General features: G+C 37.4%; 1 protein-coding gene across 12 annotated transcripts in view; it reads left to right on the top strand.

The window, feature by feature from the left end:
• Positions 1 to 22,365, top strand: part of CLOCK (clock circadian regulator) — a 68,364-nt gene extending 45,999 nt beyond the window's left edge. For 10 of the 12 annotated variants that reach the window (XM_032110097.1, XM_032110105.1, XM_032110103.1 and 7 more), the window contains 13 exons: positions 384 to 502; positions 4,212 to 4,294; positions 4,519 to 4,625; positions 5,060 to 5,207; positions 5,415 to 5,490; positions 6,404 to 6,545; positions 6,927 to 7,027; positions 7,922 to 8,011; positions 10,061 to 10,219; positions 11,545 to 11,751; positions 14,096 to 14,304; positions 14,590 to 14,854; positions 16,852 to 22,365. In XM_032110097.1, the coding sequence (XP_031965988.1) occupies positions 384 to 502; positions 4,212 to 4,294; positions 4,519 to 4,625; positions 5,060 to 5,207; positions 5,415 to 5,490; positions 6,404 to 6,545; positions 6,927 to 7,027; positions 7,922 to 8,011; positions 10,061 to 10,219; positions 11,545 to 11,751; positions 14,096 to 14,304; positions 14,590 to 14,854; positions 16,852 to 17,028 (1,883 nt within the window). In that variant the 3' untranslated portion in view covers positions 17,029 to 22,365. The remainder of the gene's footprint in view (positions 1 to 383; positions 503 to 4,211; positions 4,295 to 4,518; positions 4,626 to 5,059; positions 5,208 to 5,414; positions 5,491 to 6,403; positions 6,546 to 6,926; positions 7,028 to 7,921; positions 8,012 to 10,060; positions 10,220 to 11,544; positions 11,752 to 14,095; positions 14,305 to 14,589; positions 14,855 to 16,851) is intronic. The other 2 variants (XM_032110106.1, XM_032110107.1) reach the window with 2 other exon arrangements.
• Positions 22,366 to 22,410: the final 45 nt, after the last annotated feature.

Raw genomic sequence — 22,410 nt, 5'->3', positions numbered from 1 at the left:
AAGAAAAAATTAGCAAAACCTGATGCAAAAGATAAATTTTAAAGATACTTTTGAAGAAAGTGTAATCCAGTCATTTTTACCAGTTAGCAAAGATTAGAACTGTTATTAGTTTCTTAAAAACACTTTGTCAGTAATAATATCGTATTAACTGTAATTTTAGTTCTTTGAGTAAGTAACTGGATGGTCATGTTCCCATTACTACTCTGTAACTACTCCTATTACTGTGTTATTATTCCTGCGCATATAAATGTAGATATGTAGCATTTTTCTTAATGCATGTTAAGTTACAAGCAAACCACAGATAAATACTGGGCCACTTGTCTTGTGATATTACTGCCATTTTCCTCCATACTTATATTGTCATCTCCTCTGTCTGCCCTCAGTTCCCAACTCAGCGCACAATGGTTTTGAAGGAACTATTCAGAGATCACACCGGCCTTCATATGAAGAAAAAGTTTGCTTTGTAGCAACAGTTAGATTAGCTACACCTCAATTTATCAAGGTATGTACAAATGAAATCACTTTTATATCATTCTTAAATGGACTCTAAATGGGAAAACTTCAGAGAGAATGCAAACAACATTTAAAATATTCATGGAAAACCATAAGGAATTTTATGATATGAAACTGAAAGTGTCTGTTTCTTACTTGAAATAGGCTAAGTTTTATGCAAAGTATCAAACAGGTTATGGTGAACATTAATTCTAAATAGGAATATAAAAGAGAAATATGCAAGAAATAAATTTCGAGGAAGTCCACAGGAATATAATTTAGCAAGATGAACTTAAGCAATATGAAAGATTACATCAAGGTTCCACTTTCACTGGAGAAATGATTGATTTAGTTGGAACTCGGACATGAATTTTTTGTTGCTGGTGGTCTTTCTGCAGTTTGACACAGAAGTAAATCTTGGAGGGCTTAAAGAAAGCTTACATTACTTGTCAGTAATGAAGAGTTGGGTTTGAGGTAATAGAAATCTTTTGTTTCTATGCAGTTATTCAGTAACTCAGTGGTTTAAACCTAACATTTTGCTTAACTACTAATGTACAATGTGAAGGTGCCTTTCCAAGCTTAGAATTGGATGCATATGATACTTGTAGTTCAGTAAGTATAATCCTGTTTCTCTCCAAAACCAATAAAAATAAATACTCAGGATACAGTACAGTATGGTCAGTGATTGTGATTCCATTATATGTTTCATACAAATATGTGAATCAAGGTTCAGGATAGTCTGCTATCTAACGTTTGTTTTTGCAATTCAGTTGTAAAGTAATGCCATGAAGTGCATGTAGCCCAGTGTTAAGCTGTTGTCTGTAATACAAGAACTCTGAACATTTAAACAACTTTAAAGCACTGATGATGTCTTAAGCTGAAGACTGTTGGTGGTAGCTTCTGAAGGATGTGGTTTATCTACTTTGCACTTCAAAAGCATAGTAGGGAGCATGTGGAGAAATCATAGAAACTTCTTCAGTTCTATCAGGCTGAATAGGAATTTTGTCTCTCCAGACTTGATGCCAGAGAAAGTTTGTTTATTTTTTCTAAAACTATGGAAATCTTTCATCTGCCACTTTACTTCTCATGCAGGTCTAAAAAATATGTTTCCTGTTATGCCTACAGTTGGTAGAGATGTTATATGTGGGATTTTTGCCTCATGAAATAATTGTGGAAAAAAGACCAACCTGACATTTGAGAATGCTTTTGTCTTTTAAAAAAGTCTGACAGTTCATAGTAAATCTTCTATGTTTCCTCCTCTTGGAAGCTGAGGAACATCCATTTATGATCTTCAAGTGTCTCAGTCTCCTGCAGGCGAAAACCTTACAGATTATACTCTGGCCAGAGTTTCATTCCTGTATCTGAACCTCTAAGCCTTCAGTGTCCAAGGAAGCTTCCATGTTACAAAAGTTTTAAGATCTTTCGAGACTTTCAACCGGTGCTGTTCATTTGGGAAATCTTTTGAAGAAGACTAACATAAGAGTGAAGACTTAATCTGGCAATACCTTTTTATACTCGTGATACCTTCTGTTATTATTGAGGCTAGCATTGACTAGTCTTTAGCGAATGAGTGTATGTCAGGAATTTTACCATCCCAGTAACTTCACTAACAAATGCACAGCCAGTAATGAGATGTGTGTTCTAGTATTGCCTTATTTAAGGTAGAACTTTCCTGCTCATCTGTCACTTATTCTCTTTCTTTCAGTTGGTATATGGTTCTGGATTCTTTATTTTTTTTCCTTGAATGTAATTTCTCGGGATATGCAATGCTTTTTGCATCTTTAAAGTTCATATTTTTCTTTTATGTATATGACCCTACCACTTTCGTAATAAAACATGTCACAAATTTTGCTCCGTAGTGAAGGCATTTGGTTCTACACATTGTTTAAAACATTTGTCTTGCATTTTGGCTAGTTGATGTTTGCATTCTATCAAGAAGGCAGGATTAATCCAGCTGAAAAGATTCTGCCAAAATACTTTTTGTTACAAATGAAAGTCCTTTCTTTTCTAGATGCCTTGTTGACAACTTCAACAAGACGCCTTGTTGAACAAGCTGGCTTCTGCCCAGGGGTATTTTACAGTGGAATATCTGCAAATCATTAATATAAATGCATTGAGTAATTGGATACTAACCTGCTGCCATTTGCTCTCTAACCATGATGTTTTTACTGTGGTTTTACTGCTTGCACTTCAGTGATTTTTACTTTTGTTTTGACTTGCGTCAAAATAATTAGATCAAAAGAAACAACAAATCAAAAGTATATCTCAAGGATTATACTCTTGCTCTTTCATTTCTCTTACTTTAGTATGAGTGGTGCTTTATTAAATGCTGTAATTTTAGAAAAGTAGGTGAGCTTTGGGTTCTAGGGATAGTTTCAGATTTGAAGCTTAAATCTTGCTAACTGGAATTCACATCAAGAGTCATAAATTTGTGCCCAGAGTTGTTTAGCTCATTGCCTTCATCTAATTCATCCATCATTTTCTCAGTCACTGTCTTTAGATTTTACAGTGATGAAGGTGAGGAAAAAAACATTGCCTAGGTATGGTCACTTTTTCCTTTCATAGAAAGAAAACTTAGATCTATTTAAAAAACTGCAAAGTATCCAATTAAACTCTTTGGATTATAACCTGAAAGAATGAAAAGAAAGGTCCCTCTGTTAGTCTTATACTGTATTTTTCTGCAGGACTGCTTTAGTTACAGATGTTTGCGGGGCAGCAATGTGCTCATTTGTCCACACCTACGAGTATTCTATCAGTGTAGCAGCAGCTTCCACATTGCAGTTTTTAGGAAACTCTTGTAACTGATTGTCAATAGATCCCAGGGTGTTCCTGGCACTGGAAATACCATTGCAAGCTCCTACAAATGACAAATGTGTGCATGTGTCCAAAAAAGAAAGATTTACTTATCTCTAATTTTAATGTAATTCTTTGAGGGATACATTTGTATGCATGTATTCCATCACCCATCTTCCTTCTTGTAAGGCAGTACTAGAGGAGTTTGCAAAAGAATTGACTGGCTTGGGGTGCGTGGTGTTGTGACTGTCTCTGCATGAGGCACAGTACTTGGTGGGGCATCTTTACCTTTCTCAAAGGGGACAGTAGAAGTTGGCTGACATGCTCTGAATATGTTGGAGTGGAATACATTTAGAATGATGTGCAGAATACCTTGAGGTTTTGTTGCAATGGAAATACATCACTCCCTTACTTTTCATGAGTTCTAAACATAAGAATAGTGTGTTATTTGTAGTACATGTCTGTGCACAAAAAAGGTTTAGAGCACTTTGTGTTCACTAAAGGGAAGAATCCTATTCCTAAACTCAGAGTAATGTGACCATCTTGCTAGTGTTGGGTTTTACCCATTATAAACATGGACTATAATCAGACTGTCTGGTGGGAACGTTTCATCTCTTCTTTTATGTGTTCCAATTTAAAAGCATAACTGCTATTGATTTCTGCTAGTACTACTGTGTTTGTAGATACTGAGTTAATCTCATGACATGGTTAGTCCGTTTAAATCAACTGAGTGTCAGCTTGGCACAGTTGAGATTAGATTCTACCTCAGTATTATGCGTTTAAACAAGCAAAACCAATGAAGCAGTCTAAAAATAACATTATAACTATTGTGGAGTTATCTACTAACTTTAGGTAAGTCTGAATTTTGACAGTTTATCTACTAGAATAGAGCAGTTTTAAGAGATTTTTATTTTTTTCCTTTGTAGGAAATGTGCACTGTTGAAGAACCCAACGAAGAGTTCACATCTAGACACAGCTTGGAATGGAAGTTCCTATTCTTGGATCACAGGTGCAGTTCCTTCTGTGTAGTAGCAATAGCAGCTGAATCATACTGCTGGCTGTAGTATTTGGTGTTCACTAACCTGCATTAACTACTCATAGCTTGTGTTGAGTTTAATTTTTTTTTTCAGAGACATACTGTAAACAAGACAGCTTATATGATTAATTCTGGTTTCTTTGAGAGTCTTTTGTGTGTGTGAAAATAAAATGACATTGATTTTTCTATTAAATTAGGGCACCTCCGATAATAGGTTATCTTCCATTTGAAGTTTTGGGAACGTCAGGCTATGATTATTACCACGTGGATGATCTAGATAATCTGGCAAAATGTCATGAGCATTGTGAGTACAACTAAGTCACTAAAATGAGCAAGTTTGTTAAATTGTACAACTGTTCTGCTGAAATTTTGTGATATTTTGAGTGAAGTTTGACATTATTATACTGCTGTTCCTTATCTTTGTTTTTCTTTTGAAACAGAACTACGAAACACATTTAATTTTATCTTATAATTCCAGGGTTTCATTGTGGTAAATTGGAGTGCACAGCTCTATGACTAATACTTTTTCAGTTCTTCCAATAGCATTTAAAAGGCTTTATACTGTTTAATAAGTGCAAAAATTGGTGGAAAATTTTCAAACCTGTTCTTGATAGTGGTTGTAATACTGGATTTAGACATGGGTTTGGGCTATACCAACCTGGGAAATAATGTTCTTTTTATGTAACCGGAGTATTTACAGCTTGGCAAGACAGTAAACTTTATTCTTCATCTTTATAGTAATGCAATATGGGAAAGGGAAGTCATGTTACTACAGATTCCTTACAAAGGGACAACAATGGATTTGGCTGCAAACACATTACTATATCACGTATCACCAGTGGAATTCCAGGCCAGAGTTTATTGTCTGTACGCACACTGTTGTAAGGTAGGTTACTTTTTAAAGTAATCCTACTGGCATGGGAGCTACCTTGATGGTATTTTTGGAAGTAGAGAAATTATAGCAGCGTAAAGAATCACTGGAAAACTTCCTGGGATACTTTATAAGCAAGGTGGCTTTGAGGAGTTTGGTCTTTGAGGTATATTTTTTAAATCATCCCGCAATATAGTAGTCACACTTGGTTTGTTCTTCTAGTTATGCAGAAGTTAGAGCAGAAAGACGACGAGAACTTGGTATTGAGGAATCTCTCCCAGAGATAACAGCAGATAAAGTGAGTGTTTTATACAATTTTATTTTACATCTTCACATACTAAAAATTATACGCAAGCAAATATACAGCAGCAAAAAGTGGTTTGTCCCATTTGTCCCTAAATAAAGTAATTATTTGGTCTCTAAATAATATGACTATTTAAAATGATCAAAGAAGTCTAGAAAGAGTGTTGAACTGTACTCTGCCTATAATGTCCTTCTCTTTTCAGGAATAAATGTCCATGTAGTTATACTATAACACGGTAGCACCCATAAGTTTTTATTAAGATCTGATTTCTGCAGCATTAGATTCCTAAATAAACGTTCCCCTTACTGGAAGTACCCATAATCTGAAAAACCAAGGTCAACACAGAAAGTTGACTTGAAGGAATTCACAATAGGAAAATAGGCACTGTTTAATTCAATGACTCTGTCCCACTTCTTAGAAGTATACAAAATTATTTTTGAATGAATGCCCTTGGAAGCTCAATGCGTGTTATAAGCTTGTGGATATGATCTGTCATGTTTTAGTCTGACAGTTCAGAAATGTTTTCCTTTGGCAGTTTCACAAGTTTCATCTGTTGGTGCTCCTTCTAGTGGAACAAACTTACCCTTTCCAAAAGAATAAGCAGTTCACTCATTACACTGTTATTCAGAGTGAATTGAGGGGCTAGAGAAGGAGGTCAGCTCAGTAGTCAGTTTGTGGCCTGAGTCTGCATGCGTTTTGGTTTCTAGGCTTATATAGCTTTGGTTTCCAAGGATAAAAGCCTCAAATGGAAACAGAGCTTACAGCCATCAAACAGGCCAGTACTTCTGCACGGTCACCTGTGTAAGGCAGTTGATTAGAAACAGCAAGGTCTGAGATATTTTCTAGCAGAAATATACATTGTGTGCTGAATTAAAGAAATAATTGTTATTTATGTGTGTCTCTTCAGAGTCAGGACTCTGGGTCTGACAATCACATAAACACAGTGAGTCTCAAAGAAGCACTGGAAAGGTTTGATACTAGCCCTACACCTTCTGCTTCCTCCAGGAGTTCGAGAAAATCTTCACATACTGCAGTATCGGATCATTCGTGTAAGCACCAACTGTTGAAAATAGAATTGCCTTCTATTGAAAGTGAAAGCTTTCTCTACTTAATTAAATGTGTAACTGGCAGTTAATAATCATTTTATGAGAGGTGTGCAAGTGAAAACATCCTTTTTGATGGTTCAGAGATCTGCAGACTACTCTGAAAAAGACTTACTTCTAAGAGTACAATATCAGACACTGGAACACCCCATTTCAATCCATCAGGTTGCACTACTGGTGGATAGTCGGAGGGGGGAAAAAAAAAAAGAGTCCAAGCCTTAAGAGTTTTTTTATTCATTAAAAGCTTCCTGTGATTTGATTATTGCATTACAGAATTGAGATAACTATTAACATGTTTCTTTCTGTTCTAACTCTCAACATTGTCAGCAACACCAACTAAAATGACAGTGGACACTAGCACTCCTCCAAGGCAAAGCTTATCTGGTCATGAAAAGACTGCGCAAAGAAGATCATCTCTGAGCAGTCAGGTAACTTCAGAGAAAAATGTACTTAAACAGTGTAGTTCACCTTTAAAAGCTATTATTAAATCCATATAAGCTTTGTTTTATTTCTTCTAAAAACACAGTTTAAACTGTAAGAGTTTTGCATGGAATACATCTCTTAGAATTGCCTCATCAATATGCAACTTTGGTACACTAGATTTTAAAGGAATATAATAATTAAGCATATATGTATTTAGGTTTTGTCATTAGGATTTGCAACAATGTGAATGAATCTATGCTTTCACTCACATGGAGCTTCTTTCTGTGATTCTGGATTTTTTAATACACACACACACACATGCACATATATATGTAAAATTGCCAGTGTAATGCTGTGTGTGTGTCCCTATAGAGAATTCATACAAATTGATGACTAAGAATATTAGTGAATACCTCTGTATCCTTTCTGAAATCTTGATAGTATGAGAAAGTGTCATGCTTCATGTACTTGGTGCTCATTTTCCCGTTGAACTAATACATTCACTTCAAAAACAGAATGCTTATTAAAAGATGTATTTCTAAAAATTGTTAGTTTAAGAATAAATCAAAGGTGTCAACTTCCAAACTCGTTGAAAAAGTCTTTCCCTTAATACAATTAAGACTTCTAAAATATTTATAGTTGTAATTTCTGTTTTATACCTACTGCTTATATATATATTTTTAGCAGCCGGGAAATAATGCGTATATTATGTAGATAATCAGTTGCTTTTGTTTTCTTAATTCTCTAATAATTAAGGCTAGATATTTCAAGAAACAATTTACTAGTTTCTATCATATTTTCATATGATACTGTTTTGTATTTGACACTTTAAAGAAATACTTCAGGTCAAGTATGAAGTTCATTCTCTTATGATTATGGAACAATTTTTTTAATCCTAGTCTTTAAGCTCACAGTCTCTTGGACAACCAGTAACACAGCCAGCAATATCTCAGCCTGCAACTCTACAGCTCCAGTCTGGAATGACTCAGGTATGGATTAACTCGATTTATTATTATTTCTTAAACAGTCTTGTTCTCCTAGAGAACAGCGTTCCCCTGGAGTAATGGGCTGCCTGTGGCTTGGGTGCAGGTACTGTTCACTGAGTGAAAAACAGTTTGGGTTGCCAGGCCTAGAGAGTGGTGGTGAATGGAGTTACGTCCAGCCGGCAGCCGGTCACCAGTGGGGTTCCACAAGGCTCAGTACTGGGGCCAGTCCTGTTTAACATATTTACTGATGATCTGGACAAAGGGATTGAGGTCACCATCAGTGAGTCTGCAGAGGTAAATGTAAATCAGATGTACCGAATTGGTAGATGACACCAAGTTGGGTGAGAGTGTTGATCTGCTGGAGGGTAGGAAGGCTCTGCAGAGGCATCTGGACAGGCTGGATCAATGGGCCGAGGCCGATTGTATGAGGTTCAGCAAGGCCAAGTGCCGTGTTCAGCAAGGCTAGGTGCTGGGTCCAGCACTTGGGTCACAACAACCCCCTGCAGTGCTGCAGGCTGGGGGCAGAGTGGCTGGAAAGCTGCCCAGCAGAAAAGCACCTGGGGGTGCTGGTCAATAGCAGCTGAACATGAGCCAGCTGTGCCCAGGTGGCCAAGAAGGCCAGTGGCATCCTGGCCTGTATGAGCAATAGTGTGACCAGCAGGACCAGAGCAGTGATCATGGCCCTATGCTTGGCACTGGTGAGGCCACATCTCAAGTGCTGTGTTGACTTTTAAGCCCTTCACTGCAAGAAAGACATTGAGGTGCTAGAGTGAGTCCAGAGAAGGGCAATGGAGTTGGTGAAGGGGCTGGAACATGAATCAGACAAGGAGTGGCTGAGGGAGCTGGGGTTGTTCAGCCTGGAGAAAAGAAGGCTGAGGGGAGACCTCATTACTTCCTCTCTACAACTTCCTGGAAGGAGGTTGTAGTAAGGCAACTGTTGGTCTCTTCTCTCAGGCAACAAGGGACAGGGTAAGAGGAAATGGTCTTGAGTTGCACCAGGGAAGGTTTATATTGTATATTAGGAAAAATTTGTTTACTGAAAGAGTGGCCAGTCATTAGAACAGGCTGCAAGTCATGGGCACTGGCTGCCCACGGAATTGGTGGAGTCACCATCCCTGATGGTATTAAAAAGCCATGTAGATGTGGCACTTAGAGACATGGTTTAGTATTGGACTTGGCAGTGGTGGGTTAGTGATTATCCTTGGTGATGTTAAAGTCTTTTCCATCTTAAACAATTCTCTGCTTCTATATTCTGAATATAATGTTAATTTCTCTTTCAGAAATTGAGTCCTTTGTTGCCAAATTCATCTTTAAAATTATTCTCTTGAAATGAGCAAATTCCCTAATTTGACACTTTTACTTCATGTTTTTCTTCCTGTTATTTGTGGGGATATAATTTTCAGCCATGCGCATTAGCAACATAGACATAAACATAGTTAAAGCTAAAATATTTTAGGGCATGAATTTAAAAATCCATCAACTCTGCTGGTAACTTTCAGGCATATGCTTATAACACAAGGGTGCTTGGTCTGTGAAATGCTTCTAATAAGAACAGGATACAGGTATCGAAAGGTTATACTGACTTGGGGCCTGTAGCAGATGTCTGAGGAGGAATAGAAGTGGCAAATAGTTTCTCTGTGGGCTCAGCCATCAGCATTTTGTGATTGAGGGTATTCCCAAGTTATTTTTATGTTTTAGCTCTGGGTGAATTTTTTTTTTTTTTGAACTGGCACAGTTCTAATTTTTAACATGAGAGAGCTTTAACATCCACAGCACCATGTAAATTACTAGGGCTACATATATATGTGTGTGTGATTTGGACACACAGTCAGTTTCTCATGCTATGGATATTTTTAGTTCACAAATTCTGATGCATCAATTAAATGTTAATTCTGTGACGTTTTCATACTAATGAATTGGTCCTCAGATTATGGTTTATTAGTAGTGTAAAGAGCAGTGCTTGATTTCTTTGCTGCTGTGGAGGACTGTATTTACCTCTTGGAAATAAAATGTCATTTTTGCTCAGCTTTTAATTTATTCATTGCACTACAGCCTGTGTTTCAGTTTTCAGCTCAGTTAGGAGCTATGCAGCATCTGAAGGACCAGCTAGAGCAGAGAACACGCATGATAGAGGCAAATATTCATCGGCAGCAGGAAGAGTTGCGTAAGATTCAAGAGCAGCTTCAAATTGTTCATGGTCAAGGACTCCAGGTGAGTTCGTGTATCACAGGTTTCATCTGTAGAGAATTTAGGCATCTGAAATGTGTCTTGGGCACCTAATTGCACAGCGTGATCCTCCATATTCTCTGTCAGCTGCCATCTGGGCCTAATATGTCTAAAATCCATAGTATGTGAAGCTGCTGTTCCAGAGGTACCTGATGTTTTGCTTCTGAATGTATCTGGAAATGCCCCAGTGTTAAGCAGGTCAAGCTTAGCTTATGACTTAACCTAAATAAATGTAGAACGATGGAGTGGTTGTTAATTCTTGGAAAGTTTTTCAGCCATTAGAATATTAATCAAAAATCTTCAAGATGAGCATCTCTTTTTTAGCTCTGAGGCTGTCAAATCCATGCTTTTGTTTCTTAAACTGTCCTATCATGCTGAGTGGCTCTACTGTGCATTGTAAACTTGAAGGAGTTGAGCCAGAAAGACAAGAAGTCTAGAGGATGCATTACTCAGTCTAGCAGCTGACTACCTGATTTCTGATTTTTTTTTAACCAGTATATATTTTTCTATTTCTGTCATTGTCTTATCAGCTATATTTGGAAGAAAATAATTACCCTATTGGATTTTTCTAGTTAAAAGACCCAAACAAAAAAAAGTGATCACCTCAAACTAGGATACATTTTAAGGAAATAATTTAATATTTTCAGTCTGGATTGTGACTAAAGAGTAGAAAAAATACTTCATGGAAGTATTGAGTATGTTGCTTAAATTCTGTTGAAAGAGTAGGAGTTTCTGGCATGTGCCATTTTCAGTGTTGTGTGATGTCTAGTGTAAACATGCCAGCAGTAGACTGCGTTATCCATGTCTCACAGGGAGAGATTCACAGCTCTCTTCCCTTGCAGTGAGGAGGGACCTTGTTCAGGAATGTGAAAACTAGAGAGAATACTTCAGTGCTGCACATTCTGCCTTGTTATAGGCTCGGGCCTAACTTTTTGTAAAGAACCAAATATTTTTGTGCTGAGTTCTGTTTATTACAACAATTGGAAAGTTCAGTATAATCATTATGATTTCCTGATTGTCAAGGAAGATTATGTTTTTGGGGCTATGCCTAGATCTACTGATTCAGAGATTTCCTTCATCTGATTTAGTGTTACTGCTGAAGGGCCTACAAATAGAAGTGTGATCTCAAATATGTTTTGTCTTTAGATAGTTGTGGACTACATTACTAGTTAGTCTCTAAATGGTACTTTTTCTGAAGGAATAAATACTGAATGTTAATGTTTAGAACTGTAGAAAATGAGGATTCTGATTCTTACCAGTTAGTGTCAAGTCTCTGAATACTGACCCTATAACTTGTGGAATTTTTTAAGATGTTCTTGCAGCAGTCAGCTTCTGGACTCAACTTTGGTTCTGTGCAGCTTCCTTCTGGAAATTCTTCAACTGTTCAGCAGCTTACGCCAATAAACATGCAAGGCCAAGTTGTTCAGACTAATCAGACTCAAAGTGGGATGAACACAGGCCATATAAGTACTCCACACATGATACAGCAGCAGCCTTTGCAGAGTACTGCAACACAGGTAAAATTCTATTACTGATTTTGCTGGATAGAATATATGCTCAAAACCACAGCTGAAACACAACAGCTTCCCTGACATTCCCCTGTTATGAATGAATGTTTGAGATTGTTGAAAAAAATTATCGGCAAGGGTATCAGCAAAAGCTGAATTTAATATTAAGTGACAGCACGACAAAGTTCCTTGGCAAGATTCACTCTACTACTTACAGGGCAGTTAAGGCACAAGGAAAAAACAAGCAGCAACAAAACCAAATAGAATCCAGGCAATCAAAATGGATATGAACAGAGAACTATCTAGGGGAGTATATGTGTGTGTGTGTTTTGGTGCATGTGACAAAAGGACAGTGAGGGCAAAGATAAAAAAGGAACACGGCCTAAAAGCTTAACAGCACTCAAACTTAACAGTACTTCACTTAACTTAAACCTAGTAATTTAACAAAGGAGCAACATGTAACTCACACCTAACTTAACTTATACCTTAATTTATAACTTAACCGTAGTAATTTAACAGAGGAACAACACTCAACAGCATTTTACCTAACTTATAACTTCAGAGTTATAATTAGCAACTTACTGAAAGAGCAACACTTGGCAAGACTTAGGTTATAACTTATGTTGAACTTAACAGCTTAGCAAAAGAACAACACTTAGAGGCGTTTAAGTAAGCTTATGTCATAAGTCACAGGCTTATTTACAGGCCTAACTTACTTGGATATCTAAGAAAGCAGCATTTCTCTCAGATTTGCTATAGCATATGTGCATGTGCATGCACACAGACATAGAGTCAGTACAAGCAAGGTACCTGTGAAAAATTCAGAGGTCAGTGACATACTCACTTTGATGCCTTTGCATCTCCCAATGGGCGAAGGGTTGGACCTTGAGGAGTCAGGGCATCAGCCCAGGACTTGTCCTTGTTCGGCGATTCTCCAAGTATAGCAGACCTGAGGGTTTGCTGGCTCTGAGAGGCGTCCCCCTCAGAGGGACATTGCTGGTTGCAGGCGCGCTGCGGCCCAGGAGGGCTCCAGGGGTCTCATTCTGGACTGCTGTTTATAGGGTCACAAGAGAGTGGACTTTAGTCATAGCAATGTTTCATCCTGACCACAGTTTGGGTCGACACTCTCTTTGAAAGTGTGAGAACAGGAAAGTTACGCCATTCAGGCAAGAACAACAGTGTCCAAGACTGTTCATAAGGAAGAGGATGCTTGTTGGGCAGCACAAGTTCCTGGAAGCAAACCGTGCTGCTGATAAGCTCGGGAGGAGCTAAGCCCAGGTTCTTCAAGGCCGAGGCCTAACAAGCATTTCTCAGATCACAGTGTGGCCTGGAAAGGAGAAGGGGGGAATGCACCACGACATCCCCTCCCAAATTTCTTTTGAACAATGTCTGTTGAGTCATTAATTTCTTTATGTTTGAAGCTTTACAATTGAAGTGCATTTAGGTTCTTGATAATGCAATTTCAGATCTTGTTTTCATTAAGACTTAGGTATGTAAATAATTATTAACAAGTAACTTTTTTGAAAGACCAGTCTCAAGAAAACTTTTAGCTTGCCTTTTTTTGAATGTGTGATTTTTTTTTTTTGACAGAACATACACTTTCCATCAGATGCAATAGGTGTAGGACATCTATACTGTAATAGCCTTTTTCTTCCATGAGTTTATTTAGTTTCTTTCAATTCTGTGTATACTTCTAAAGTTGCAGTATCTTGTAGTGAATTCTACAGCTTTACTTCCTATGAAATGTGATTATGTTGGCTTTTTTCAGTATGTCATCCACCTCATATACTGGGAAATATATTGAGCAGCTCTCCACTTTTCATCTTCTGACTCATGATTTTCAAGTCTTCTGTCAGAGGTATCCCCATAGAAGCTGGTTCTTCATGCCAAACACTTCTAATGGGTTTGACCATTATGTGTATGGAGACTCCTTACACTTCTGATCTCTGTGGTCACCCTCCTCTTGTACCCTTTTCCACATTCCATACTTTCCTTTTGAGATTTATGAAGACACAGACTAGTGGTGCGTGTTACCATCTCAGCAGTAGGCTAGTTCCAAACTTTCAAGTAAGAAATTCGTGACATTATTTGCACATTTTAGTCTAAGTTGGGCACAGAGACACTAAAGGCATAAAATGAATTTTGAACAAACAGTTTGCAAGTAGCTGAAAAATTCAGGGAAAAAAATAATCTGAACAGGAGAAGATGTTAACGTAGAAATACCTGTGTACTTTAAGAATTCATTTGAATGGAAGAAAACCACTGGTAGTTTTGAAGTGTGGGCAGTGACAGTGAGGAGGACAGCTGTAGTATGTGACTATTTTCAACTTACTATCTCAAAATTTCTTTTCAGCATAATCAACAAAATGTACTTAGTGGACACAATCAACAGTCTTCTCTTGCCAGTCAGTCACAGAACACAGTCTCGGCACCTTTGTACAACACTATGGTGATTTCTCAGCCAACAGCAGGAAATGTGGTGCAGGTTCCCTCTAGCTTACCACAGAACAACAACCAGAATGCTGCTGCAGTAACCACTTTTACACAGGACAGACAAATCAGGTAAATCTTCAAGATGACTTTCTATAATGGTATGCTTATGCAGCAGCACCATATACAAAAGTAACTAAAGTAGCATTAAAAAGGTTGTGTGATTGTGTTTCAGCTGTATGGATACAACTCCCGAAACTAAACTTTGCCCAAAGTAACATATTTGCAGGCTTGTCAAAAGCCATGTTGTTGTAGCAAAGTATGACTTGGAGAAATCTGCCTTTCTCAAGTGTATGTGATGCTTCATGGATTTTTTTTTTTCCTGAAGGGACTCCAAATGTCTTTTTCTATTGACAGATTTTCTCAAGGTCAGCAGCTTGTAACAAAACTTGTCACGGCCCCGGTAGCATGTGGAGCAGTAATGGTACCAAGTACTATGTTTATGGGACAGGTGGTGACAGCCTACCCCACTTTTGCTGCCCAACAGCAGCAGACACAGACTTTGTCAATAACGCAGCAGCAGCAGCAGCAGCAAAGTCAGCAGGACCATCAGCAGCAGCTCACCACAGTTCAACAACCAGCTCAGTCGCAGCTGACCCAGCAGCCCCAGCAATTCCTACAGGTAATGAATGTAGAGCTGTCTACAAATTTTTCCAAGTCCTGGCACTTTCAGCATGTTTAGGTTATCCAGGGTTGCTTTACTTGAAAACAAAGCACTTAAAATAGTAACCTATGAATAAGCCTGATGCATGAGGTAAGTTTATTCTGTAGCTGTTCTCTAAAGTCCTATTACTTAAAGGAGAGGTGGTCTTTCCTGCAGTTTCACTCCATGCATTGTCCTATCTTACATCTTTTTCCCTTTGAATTGCTCTTAATTGACTATGGGATGAAAAAACAGGTATTTCCTTTAAAACAGTTTACATTTTCTTTGCATTGACATATTAATGCAATAAGGTATGAGAGATGATACGGTCTGGAAAGCAGCACACAGCCCAAAGCAAGACATGTCCCAATAACGTGAGGGGTGAAATTCTGTCTAGGCTACAGGGGAGGCTGAGCAGCAAGTAACTTTGTAAGCAGAGAGTAGGGAAGAACCTTGTTGTAGTGGAGAAGGAAGAGAGATTGGGTCAAAAGAGAAGGAAAAAAAACCCCAAGAAGTTTAGAAATGGGAACTCTCAAAAAGAAATAGAAGGTAGAAGGAATTGATGGGAAAATCTGTTGGCATTTGTTGATTAATTACTGGCACATGGGTCACCCAGCAGCTGGAGTTGGTGAAGGAGGTGTAGTGGCTGGAACACTAGAGAAGCAGTGCCTCCAAGAAAACATGGGTTCAAAAAATCTTAATTTGGCCTCTGATGTTGCCTTCTTCAAAAAAAGGTAAAGTCTTTTAAAGTGCAAATGTAGTTTGTGCACATTCTTAACATTGTTTTGACTACTCTGGGAAAGTCAATTTATTTTGTCTTTTTTATTCTTTAAGAGTATACATAATTAAAAACTCTTGCTTTGCAAGTGTTCCGTACTGTGTATGCCATTTCCACTAAATCTGGGATCCTCTGCAGAGGTGGAGTGTATAAAAATGCAGTAAGTATTTGGAGGCTTAACCTACATTTATAGGCACAGGGAATAGATGCAGTTCTGATTAGGGCTGAGTAAAATTTTCTTTCACTAGCATTTCAGCACTCGTTTATGTAGTAGGAGACTTCAACTGAATCAAACCAGAGTGCAGATTTGAATGTGTTCTCTGACAAGTCAGATAAATACTGTAACAACAGTGCTGTTTAGCAGGTTGGTAGTGTCTCTATCTCTGTTTCTAAATTTAAAAGTTTATACAAGTTTGACTTAATCCTGATCAAACAGATATGTGAAATACGAAGATCTCAAGAGGTCTGTAGGTACTCTAGAATTTCTTTCTAGGCAAAAGTCTAGTGTTTTTAATACAAACTGTTAAAGTGCTAGACTTCGAAGTGAAGCAAATACTCTTTAAAAAGGACAAAAGTGCCTTTTCTTCTGTTCACTGGGGCATCTTACAGTCTGATTCTGTAGGTGGAGCAGTTGATGTACTTTACTTTCTGCTGCAGAACATTTCAGGATTGAGACGTCCTAGTGCATTTGTACCCATCCTTCATTGCTTTTCCTCAGTAATCTTTTTTTTGTTGTTGTTGTTCTATGAAGAATAATATTAAAACTATGTACCATTTCCAGTAGTAATAAATCTCCTTCAAAGGGAATATTTGGGTCTGCAAATGCAGCATTTTCTTTGACTATGCATTTTGTCTATGGGGAATAAATGTGATCTGTGCCAACCATGCATTTCCTCAAATAGATTCCTTACGCCCCGCTATGTGCTATGCTTTAGTGGTTTGAAATGAAGACAAATTTCTGTGTGTTCCTACCTATCACCACAGAAATTAGAAAGACCAATTACAGCTGCTTTATTAATTGGTCAGATGCACTGCTTAAATGTATTAGTATGAACAAATCTTTGCATTGTTTGCTCAGCTTAAGTGGCAAAATCTGAAGTTTATTTTGATTGAATCCTTTTGAAAAGTTAAAAAGCAGCTAGGCCTGTGTTTCTCAGTGCAGCAGGAAAAACAATTTTTTTCTATTTTCGTGTTTCAGACATCCAGGTTACTTCATGGAAATCAGTCGGCTCAGCTTATTCTCTCTGCTGCTTTCCCACTACAACAAAGCACTTTCACTCAGTCCCACCACCAGCAGCATCAGTCTCAGCAGCAGCAGCTGTCACGACACAGAACTGACAAGATGACTGATCCTTCCAAAGTTCAGCCACAGTAGTGTGGGTGCTGCCTCTTCTTGAAGCAGACTGCCAAGAGGGGCTGCCCCACAAACAGTTGCACTGAAGCTACAGAGGTAACAGTATGAAGGCTTTCTAACACCATGGTGTTGAGATCTACTTCTAACTTCTGGAATCTGCTAAGAAAAGCCACAAGATGATGATGGGGACACGGCCAACTTCAAGAGTTGCCCCAGTTTCTGTGTTCTAAAGGATTTGCTGCCATGTTGTAATTTGTCCAGGTGAAATCTCCAAATGTGACTGAAATTAGAGTGATGCTGAAAATATTGGTATTTTTATCAATCCTGTACATTTTTAAAGCATTAAAATGGACATGAAGCAATTGTTTTGAATTAGCAGGAAAAAATGCCAGAAATATAGTCCAAAAACCATCTAATTTTTTTTCAGATGATTACAGGACAGTAAATATTTTGAAAATGTTGTGTGAAATCCAGTTCTCTGTTGTACAGATGCTGTAAAATATTGTGTATATGTCTGCATAAAAGGAGAAAGAGCAAAATATTTTATATGATGCATGAAAGTGTAATCTGTTATTTGTAGGTTTGAATATGTTTCCCTAAATTCTCACGCCATACTCAGACTAATGTTTTCCTCTGTTCTACCCTTTTGTTTACAACATGATGCATCATTATTTTCACCCTTAATGTGGGCACAAGTCTCTTGTTTGTGCTTTGTCCGTGATGTCAGGGTTTGTTCGGTGAGGTATAGTGTGTTGGTTAGTTGACTGCTTGAAGTTAAATTATTGATGAAGCTGTTTGAACTGGTGATCATGCATCAGGGTTCAGGACATTCAGATTCATGAATATCATCCATCATTTCATAATGAATTCATAATTTTATTTGAAAAATAGGAATTTGCACTGCTTTCTTGCGGATGGTTTGGAATTTTATTCCCCAAAGCTATCTTTTGATATAGTTCATAGTTGGAAATATTTATGTAAAAGGTTTAAAAAAAAATGACAGTAATTTTCAAGAATGTTTCAGTTATAGGAGTAATTTGCACAAAAATATATTTACATTTAGTAACCTTTTGGGCACTTTTTAACCACTTTCTCTGTGGTGAGAATTGTAACTTGTTAAACCATGTTGGAATCTTTTTATTCTCCTTCAAAAATTAGTCAGAACTAATTCAGGGTCATTTTAACAACAACAACAAAACCCATAGTGCCTTGATTTTAATTCAGGTGATAATGTTGAACATCTTGAATTACAATGTCTTGAATCTGTAACCATTTTCAATTTTGAAGTCTTAGCACATTGTCAACCAAACTTGTGTATCTACTTCATAGATATTTCTGTATTGTGTTAATTTTAACAGTGGTCTGAGTTGAGACCATGAATATTTTTGACTGGTACTCCCCCTCAGACAGTAGCCAGAAATAGAGGATTCTCAAAAAATCTAAGATCTTTAAGGTAATACTCTTAAAAAAAAAAAAAAGCAAACCTTAAAAGACAGGACTCTTTTTGCGGAAGGAAGAGTAATAAGCTGATTTTTTTTTCTTAAATCATTTTCGGAAGCATTTAAAGTGTGTTTTGGGCGAGATCATGATTGTGTTTAACACTACCAGGTATTGATTTAAGAGATATCACTGAACTAAGACTTCAGAAGGCAACTTCACTTTATAAAGAAAATAAAAAGTTCCAACAGATATGTGCTATTTAAGTAAATGTTGGTAGGCTTTTATGGTACTAGTTTGTGGAAACCAGAACTTCGGAGGAAAATAAATAAATGCTGATAGATCTGATAATTAATTAAGAACAAAAAACAGTAAAAGCAGTTAAAACTAGTGCTAGGGAGAGAAAGCTGGATTAATCTTGAATAGTGAGGAGGAGTTGAATGAATGTAACCAAATGGTGATGGTCTATTTTGTACTATGGAACAGTTTGATTGTATTACTGGATGAACCAAACCCACAAGAGGTAATACCAGTTTAGCCAAGCCTTTGATGCCGTTGGTTACGTCTTGGGGCAAGCCTTTGCCTCTGCACGTGTCCCAGCATAAGACCTTTGTTATTCCCCAGTCATAATGCAAATGTTTGGCACCAAAAAGCCAAGCAGTGAACAAGGAAGGAGAGTGTGAGAAACACAGTACCAAAGAGAATCAGATTGCTCTCTGCTCCAAGAAGCCTATTGCAACCTGGAGCAAGGAACAGATGCCAATACCAAACATAGCAAGGAACATTTTCCCTTCTTTAAAGGGATTTCTGGCATTCTTCAGACTGGGATAATTGTCAGAGACCTGTTTCTGTAAAGTTCTATATAAAGAAATCCTGCCTCCCTCTGCTATCCCTACCACTCCATTCCACCTGTTTCTATATGAAGCTGCGTTGACTAGAGGTCTGTGCTATCACTTCTTTTCCTAATGGAAAATAGGTTAGATACAAATTTATTTAACCAATTACAATGAAAATATAGCACTAAAAACGAAAACTGGGAGAGCTTTAATAGTGCTGTTAGAACTACTGAATAGTGGTAAAATAGGTGTATTAAGCTATTGTACTGAGAATTACAGAAATTAGAGATGCCAGACAGTTAATGATGCAGCTTTTTATATAAAGCTTCATTTCAACTTCTCTTCCCATTCCCCCCTTCCCAAATACTCTGCGTGTGCTGCTATAGGTCTGTCAGTAAAAAGGTTAAACTAGGAGAGAGAAATTAGATGATGGGATAGCGTGGCTGCTGAAAGGGAACTATAGAAATGTATGCTTTGATCAAGAAGCTTTTTGTAGCCTCAGAGAGAGGTCATTCAATTACAGAACTACCAGCTAGCAGAGAAAGGATAGAAGATGGGGAAATTCTAAGGAACTGGAACAATACAGCACACATTTGAAGAATTCCTGCTGTGAATCAGGCAAACTTTACAAAAGCAAGTGTGTAGAACTTGGTCCAGATTGTGTGCAAGTATGCAGATGCTTTGTTCACAAGCAGTGACTAAAAAAATGTATGTTTAACAGGTCTGCAGCTTCCCCTGTTGCTGAATCAACTGTCCTTGAGTTTTAGTGAGAAGAGGATCAGGCCATTGCCTCTTTCTTAAGCAGCCTTTTGCTTCTGCCCAGCTGATTTACTACAGACTTATTTGCAACATCCTGATAAATAGCACGACAATGAATGCTGTGACGCTGCAGGTTCTGGAGCAGAAATGTTACAGAAGGACTCTGACAGAAGGGAAGGAGTCTGTTAAGGGGAGGATTGTATTTGTAAAGAAAGGGGCTGGTGATACATAATGGAGTGAAAAGGGCAGCATTTGCACAGAGTTTAGGAGACAGACATTGTCTGCAGTGGGTGAGGCTTTGAAGAAAAGTGTCTGGGATAACTTCAGAGAGAAAAAAGAATATAGCTATTTTTATATTATATTTAATATATATTATATTTGTATATAAATATGAAAGGATTCTAGTAGGAACTCTCCATATGCCTTCCACTTCATCTAGAAGGTTTACCTTCTGCACTACGGTTCCAGTGTGTCACCACCTTCTGTGGGCATCTTGCCTACTGCCAAACACCAAAATTAGTAACCCAGTATCCTTACAAGAAATAGGTTTCATTTCAGCTTTATGTAAAAATGAATAAAATAAAGATATATCAGGCAGTTTTTCACAGGAAGAAATTCTCTTAAGACTTAAATAGCACTTTCTCTTTTTTTTGTTGTTGTTTTGTTTTTTTGAGTAATAACAAGCACTTTACTGAAAAGACTATTTGAAAAACAGTTTATTTCTTTAGTCAGTGAAACTGTTAAAAAGTGGGGGCATCAAGGAATAACACATAAAACTGTCAAGAGAGACATTTCTGGAAAATGTTTCTTTATGGTGATCCTTTGAGGCTCAAAGTGCAGGATTAAAAAGGCTTCTAAAACCAGTTGCCTTTGTGTTTTATATGGCATGGGGAAGGGATTAGTGATGATAGCTTCCTTGGAAGGAGGCTTTTTAAGTTGCACAGTTGCCTATGAGAGAGAATCATCTGGAGGCTCATTTGCCTGCTCAGTAATTCTAAGTGTCCCTTAGGATTATAAATTGTGTGAGAATGGTCTGAAGGTTTAAAGATGTGGCCTTTTTCAAATGTTAGAAGTCGATTCAAGAATCATTTATATTTTCAGAGATTTAACCCAGGTATTGTTATGAGTGTTTTAAATGTCACGGCATCAGGAGATGTCAAACATGTCAGATTCATAAGCTTCTCTATTTGAAATAATTATTAAAATTAGATGTACAGTAGGAGGGCTGGAAAATGGTTATTTTAATTAAAAGGGAAAAGAGACTAGTTTTAATAATTAACCTTTTATTTTTTTACTTATCCCTGGTGGAAAAAATTGAAAAGAATGAAATGAATTTGGATTTAAAAAGACATATTTAAACAAATCATAGTAGATGAGACAACTGTGAGAGAACATTTGAAATTGACTTGGTTGTCCATGAGACTGGATAGTTGCTTTTTCACGATCATGATTTTTAACACTACATTCCTTGTCTTTTTCTTTTTTAAACAGGTGATTTTAAGCTCTGTGATACTTCATGCTATGCCACCTGCATGAATTTTGCCAGCATGATATGCTATATTCAAAGATATAAATAAAAAGGAAGGGGGGGGGAACAAAACACTGTGTCTGAAAAAAATACTTTATGGCCTAATACAGAGACCCCAGCTATGACTGAGAGATGCTGCATTAATAGACAATCAATCAATGGGTAATTATTTATGAAACATTTTTGGGAATGGTCTTTAAGGTGTAACTGCTTTGAAAGCAGTTGGCGAGTTGTCTTTTTCTAACAAGAAAGGTAAAAAATATTTATTTTCAAATATATCAGATTGAAATTTGAGTTTTTAAGCAGTGTTGATTTCACAGGGTCTTGGGTTTCAGTTTTGTTTTGTGTTTTTTTAACTGGCATTAGATTTATATACGTAAAAGAAAACAAACAGAAAAACCCTAGTGCCGTTCATATTGACGTCAGGAAATGTAGATACAGTTCCCTGGTGTTCATGTGACCATTACTAACTGTCAATTTTTTAACTGAATAAATGTAACTCATTTAAAATTTTGCTTTCTCTAGCTTCTAAGGTTATAGAAATTTTTTTTCTGAGTTGCTTGATGTCAGTTTTATCCAAGTTTCACAGTGAAGCGCTCTTACCCTTCCCACGACTGTACCAAAGGCACTCTCTCTCCCCCACCCACAGAACTGACTTGTGAGAAGTTGCTTGATGTCATTTTTATCTTCTCTCCCCTACCCAGACAAATGACTTGTGAGATTTCAGTAAAAATGCATACTGTATTTTTTCCTTGTCTTCTCTCTGTATCTCTTTATAAACTGATGCCCCACTCTAAAGGCTAGAGACCTCTGATTTGTGTGTTTACATTACTGCCTTGGAAT

This window comes from Corvus moneduloides, chromosome 5 (genome assembly GCF_009650955.1).
Source record: "Corvus moneduloides isolate bCorMon1 chromosome 5, bCorMon1.pri, whole genome shotgun sequence".
Classification (NCBI taxonomy): Eukaryota; Metazoa; Chordata; class Aves; order Passeriformes; family Corvidae; genus Corvus; species Corvus moneduloides.
The sequence above is the reverse complement of the archived record's forward strand: the minus strand, read 5'-3'. Positions and strand labels throughout refer to the sequence as shown.